The sequence below is a fragment of the Tamandua tetradactyla genome, chromosome 25 (assembly GCF_023851605.1).
Source record: "Tamandua tetradactyla isolate mTamTet1 chromosome 25, mTamTet1.pri, whole genome shotgun sequence".
In the NCBI taxonomy this organism is placed as follows: domain Eukaryota; kingdom Metazoa; phylum Chordata; class Mammalia; order Pilosa; family Myrmecophagidae; genus Tamandua; species Tamandua tetradactyla.
This window is the reverse complement of record NC_135351.1, coordinates 33,130,176-33,136,175: the sequence shown is the minus strand read 5'-3', so window position 1 is coordinate 33,136,175 and position 6,000 is coordinate 33,130,176. Positions and strand designations below refer to the sequence as shown.

The 6,000-nt window shown below is 44.2% G+C and overlaps 1 protein-coding gene across 4 annotated transcripts in view; it reads left to right on the top strand.

Annotated features, from left to right (window-relative positions):
* Positions 1-587: 587 nt before the first annotated feature.
* Positions 588-6,000, top strand: part of SLC18B1 (solute carrier family 18 member B1) — a 31,377-nt gene continuing 25,964 nt past the window's right edge. Inside the window, exons 1-2 of one of the 4 annotated variants that reach the window (XM_077144028.1) lie at positions 588-773; positions 1,896-2,035. In XM_077144028.1, the coding sequence (XP_077000143.1) occupies positions 731-773; positions 1,896-2,035 (183 nt within the window). In that variant the 5' untranslated portion in view covers positions 588-730. Of the gene's footprint in view, positions 1,062-1,895; positions 2,036-6,000 lie in introns of all 4 variants that reach the window. The other 3 variants (XM_077144026.1, XM_077144029.1, XM_077144027.1) reach the window with 3 other exon arrangements.

The following is a 6,000-nucleotide window of genomic DNA, read 5'->3' as shown; positions in this document are numbered from 1 at the left end:
CATGTGGGATAAAAAAGTACAGCCACTATGGTCGGTTAGGACGAGAGCCTGAGACTTAAAAAAAAACCATCCTGGGTCCCGCCACGCCCCCGGCCTTGCGGTGGCCCGCCACCCTCTCTGCCAGGCTCCCGGCTCCACGTCTCGCCTCCACCCTGCACTTCCCCACCACGCCCTCGACACGCACCTGGCTCCGCCCCTGGCCCTGCCGTTCCCACCGCCCCGCCCCGCCCCTGTCCTGCCACGCCCCCACACCTTCGACACGCCCCTGTCTCCGCCTCCTGTCCGACCACGCCCCCGACGCTGCCTCTGACCCTGCCGCTCCTCCACTACGCCCCTACCCTGGCCCCGCCACGCCCTCGACACGCTCCTGGCTCCGCCCCTGGCCCTGCCATACCCATCGCCTCGCCCCGCCCCAGCCCTGCCTCCGACCCTGCCACACCCCCCACGCCGATCCTGGCTCTGCCACGCCCCTTCCATGCCCCCGCCACGTTCCCAGCCCCGCCTCCGGCCCCGCCCCGCCCCGCCCCCGTCTTCCCAGGCGCGCCTGACTACCCTTGGGCAGCGTTGGCCCTGCGCCGCCGGCCGCCGGCGGGGGATCCCGGATGCCTGAGCCGGGCTGAGCCGCGGCGCCCCGCTTGGCCGCGCGTCCTCCCGCCCGAAGTCGAGTCCGAGGCGCGAGCTGGGGGCGGAACGGCGTCCGGAGTCCGCGCCCGGAGTCTGCGCCCGGCTCATGGACGCTCGTGGGGATCCCGAGGGCTCGCGCCCCGCTGGAGGTGATCTGGACCTTTGGTCCTGTCTCGCTCGCAAAGGCTCAGTTGGTTTAGCTCGGTTTGCTTTCGCGCGATACCAAAAGGCTGGACCTCGTCTTGGGAGTCGAGTCAGCATTTCTTTACCGTCTGGGAGTGTCTCAAGTTCAGGGACTGGGCACCGGCTCTCATGACGTTCTTCCTGTGGCTCTTTTTTTCAGTCCAGCGCTTAGGAACGGGTTCCAGTAGAATGCCATTAGAAAAACCCAAAACGTTCCGTTTCAGTTCCTTTTCTTGTTGCCAGCTCTTTTAAAGGTTCGCTCGTTTTCCCTTCCTCATCCACTCCAAAGATTTACAAAATTTACAAGTGTGCCAGATTTCGTTTTTCTGAGTTGCAATGGCAACCTCCGAAAAACTGAGCAGATCAGATGTTCTTTTCTTAAGTGTTGTTTTTCAAAACCATTTATTTTCAAATGGCTAATGGATTTGCTAGATACTTGATAATGTAGGTGTCTTATGAGAAATTTTAGTCCAGGGAATAAATGTTAAATGAAACGATGCAAAAGGTCAGTAGTTGGTGTAAAAAATGTATTAATTTATGGATTTGTGGGGCTTATCCATCCAAGAGCATACCATAGTAAGTATTAATTCATCAGTTGAATGATTTAGCTTGTTTTTCCTACTTACATTTCACTTAATTCAGATACTGTTCTGAAATGTGTAATAAGCAGCTAACATTACATGGTGAGATAATTTTGAGTCCATGCAGCAAACGAAGCTAGTAACTTGAGAAACTAAGGGACACTATACATTAGAGAACAAACTTCCTTTGTTGATCACTCAGCTCCCTCAATTCTTGAAGAGACTTATTAAAATCAGAAGAAATTGGCCTTAGGTTGAAGTCAAAAGAGATCAAGTGATTTGATATGTCCTGTATTAAAATTCTAATAGTGAATTGTATGTAAAGGAAAACAATGCTTTCAAAATTGCAGGTTTGTGTTATCTTTGATCAAATGTGCTATTTTAAAATAGCTGTTAGCTCAGCAAATGTTATCCTCAGTGTGCATAGTCTGTGTACAGAAATGACCCTGTATGCTTTGATCAGTTGTATGTATTACATGTCTGTAATTGTAAACATTTACATTCAAGGTGACGGCTTTCCAGAAACATCAAGAGATGCTCCCAGGCGGCTTTCCAGAGAACAACTTTTTGTACTGATATCAGCAGCTTCCATTAACTTGGGTTCCATGATGTGTTATTCTATCCTTGGACCCTTTTTCCCCAAGGAGGTAAGAACATTTTATATTCCTAAAGACTCCAACTTTTTAAAAACCCTGAATGATTTCATTTTATAGTAGGTAATATATAAAAATGTAAATACAGTAAAGGTGATATGTAGAACATTAGCCAACAAAATATTTCTTACCAAATACTTTATACCAGAAAGAGAAGAAAACCCCACACAAAAAAGCAGAGAGAACATGCTCTTTGAAGGTAAATGATCTAGATAATTGACCTTCTAAAGGTTACTTCGCGTACCATATAACTTGATTAATCTTTACCTGGTTTCTGTAATTGAAACAAAAGAGGGTGCACTGAATATCTGAGATTTAAAGTGGTACTGCAACAAGTCTATTATAGACATCCAGTCAACCATGATGGTGGCATAGGACACTGCAAGGTGCTGTTGCACCACGAAATCTTTTAAGAACTAATGTAAATTGGCAGTGCCATTTCCTTCAAAACTCTGGAAAATAATTAAAGGGTTGTAGGAACTAAATCAAGTTTTCTTGATTTAGAAATGTTTTAAAAATGATAGAAGGGGTGCATGGTGGTTCAGTGGTAGAATGCTTGCCTTCCATGCGGGGGACCAAGTTTGATTCCCAGACCATGCACCCCCCAAAAAAAAATTTTATAGGAAAACTTCTGACACCCATACTGACCCCTCTCCCACACCTTCCCCTGTACAGTGTGGAGCTGGCCTGTGATCCATTGTCAGTCACTGGCTGTGTTCTGGAGGGAGCAGAATAACCCCTGTGCACATACTGGGGCTCCTGTATATCATTACCAGTCAACTGGGTGACAGTCTGTTCTAGTTTGCTAGCTGCCAGAATGCAACACACCAGAGATGGACTGGCTTTCAATAAAAGGGGATTTATTTAGTTAACGTATAGTTCTTCAGAGAAAAGGCAGCTAACTTTCAACTGAGGTTCTTACTTACGTGGGAAGACATAGGGCGATCTCTGCTGGCCTTCTCTCCAGGCCTCTGGGTTCCAGCAACTTTCCCTGGGGTGATTTTTTTCTGCATCTCCAAAGGCCTGGGCTGAGCTGCAAGTGCTGAGATGAGGTATGCTGAGATGCTTGGGCTGTGCTATGTTGAGCTCTCTCATTTAAGCCCCAGCCAATTAAATCAAACGTCATTCATTACAGCCGGCTTGCCTCCTAGCCGACTGCAGATGTAATCAGCAACAGATGAGGTTCACGTACCGCAGCAACAGAGCTAGGCACCTTCACCTATCCATGTTGACACCTGAACCTAACTACCACATGTAAATCTGTTTTAGTTTGCTAGCTGCTGGAATACAATATACCATACAGTTCTAAGGCTGAGAAAGTGTCCCAATTAAAACAAGTCTATAGAAATGTCCAATCAAAGGCATCCACAGAAAGATACCTTGGTTCAAGAAGGCCGATGATGTTCAGAGTTTCTCTCTCAAATGAGAAGGCGCATGGCGAACATAGTCAGGGCTTCCTTCTCTCTTGGCTGGAGGGGCACATGGCGAACACAGGGGCATCTACTAGCTTTCTCTCCTGGCTTCCTGTTTCATGAAGCTCCCCGGGAGGCATTTTCCTTCTTAATCTCCAAAATTCACTGACTGGTAGACTCTGTTTATCATGGCTATGTCGTTCTCTGCTCTTTCAGAGCTCTCCTTCATTCTCCAAAGTATTTCCTCTTTTATAGGACTTCAGAAATTTATCAAGACCTGCCCAAATGGGTGGAGACATGTCATCACCTAATCCAGCTTAACAACCACTTTGACTAAATCACATCTCTAGGGAGATGATCTGATAACAGTTTCAAACATACAGTATTGAATAGGGATTATTCTGCCTTTACGAAATGGGATTTTAATTAAAACATGGCTTTTCTAGGGGACATATGTCCTTTCAAACCAGCATCACTCTGAAAGTCTGAACCAGAGAATTCCTTTTCTCTGGCTTTCTGTTGGAGAACTTGGCCTGTAGACAGAAGCATCTTGCAGACAGCTAAAGCAGTGTAAGAAATAATTAGTTAATGCAGCCTGGGGAAAACAGTTACTTGCTTTGAGAAACACAATAGAGCATTCAGAAAAGGGGAAATTTTATAGGAAGTAGGGGCAATTCCTAAGGCCAAAACTAGCACAAGCCCAGGACAAGAGACAGGTTCATAGAAGAGAGAGAACCCTGGACTACACTTTCTCCTTGGGCTGATCTTCTTGATCAGAGGGCAAAATTCTGAAGGAGTACACCAGCCAAGGCAGAGCCAATTTATGCAGACTGAAAGGTGTTTTATTTTTACCTTGTTTTGTTAGCTACAGGCACTCAGGGATATCTGTGTTATATCAATACCTGGATACAGACTTAAGGAACACACAGATCAGAGTTAACACTTTAAAATATTAAAACGTATAGTGCGCAATAAAGATTACAAGATAAACAAAGAAACAGGAAATGATGGTCAAAGGAACAAAATAAAAATCCAGAAACCATCAATAAAGAAGACCAGACTTTCAATGGTCTAGACAAAGACAAAAAAAATGCTCCTTAGTATGTTCAAGGGGATAAAAGAAAATATGGAGAAAGAACTAACGGATGTCAGTAAAACAATGAGTGAATGATAGAGAATTTCAATAAAGAGATAGAAATTTGTAAAAAGGAGCCAAACAGAAATACTGGAATTGAAGACCAAAATAACTAAAATGAAACATTTGCTAGAGTTGTTTTTTGCATGGACAGGTACCGGGAATCAAACGCGGGTCTCTGGCATGGTAGGCGAGAACTCTGCCTGCTGAGCCACCGTGGGCTGCCCCCTAGAGTTTTTTTTTTTTTTTAACATGGGCAGGCACCGGCAATCGAACCCGGGTCCTCTGGCATTGGCAGGCAAGCATTCTTGCCTGCTGAGCCACCGTGGCCTGCCCGCCCCTAGAGTTTTGATAGCATCTTTGAGCTGGCAGGAGAACAAAAAAGTGAACTCAAGAAAAAGACTATTTGAAATTATTCAGGCTTAGAAGCAGAAAGAAAAACAAAAAAGAAAATAAGTGAAGAGAGCCTAAAAGACCTGTGTGACATCATCAAGCATACCAATATATACATTGCAGGAGTCCCAAAAGGAAAAGAAAGGAGTAGAAAGACTGTTCAAAGAAATAAAGTCAGAAAATGTCTAAATTTTATGAAAGATGTGAATATGCACATTCAAAAAGTACGACAAAGCCCAAGTAGGATAGACTCAAAGAGAACCATGTCCAGAAACATAGTTGTCAGGCTGTTGAATACCAAGGAAAGAGTCTGAAACCTGCAAGAGAAAAGCAACATGTTATGTACAAGAGAATCCCCAATAAGACTGAGTGCTAATTTCTCATCAGAAAACATGGAGACAAGGAGACAGTGGGACAAAATATTTCAAATGCTGGCAGAAAATAATTGCCAACCAAGATTTTTATAGCTAGAGAGATATAAATGAGGAATCGATCAAGACGTTCATAGATAAACAGAAGCTGAGGGAGTTTGTCAGCATTGGACCTGCCTTACCAGCAGTGCACAAGCATTCCAGTTCTTCAGAATGAAAGGAAAGGACACTGGACAGTGGATCAACACAGCATAAAGAAATAATGATCTCCAGAAATGGTAGCCATATGCGTAATTATAAATGTTGGAACTTTTGAATTGCGTTGCTTGGTATATAATTCCCCTTTTTACTTCTTAGAGGTTCTAAAATGCACACGCATAAAAATTATGAAATCTGTGGTACTTTACATACAATATATGAAGAGATATTTTGTAGCAAGTATGACAAAAAAGTGAAGGGATGGGGATGTAGGAGTAGCATATGTGCATGCTATTGAAGCTGAGTTATATCAAAGAAAACATGATTGTTATAGATTCAGGGTATTCAAATTAATCCCCATGGTAACAGCAAAGAAAACATCTGAAAAAGATGTACAGAAGGGAATGAGAAGAGACTCAGAATGGTACTGTGTGAAAAAATCAAACTATA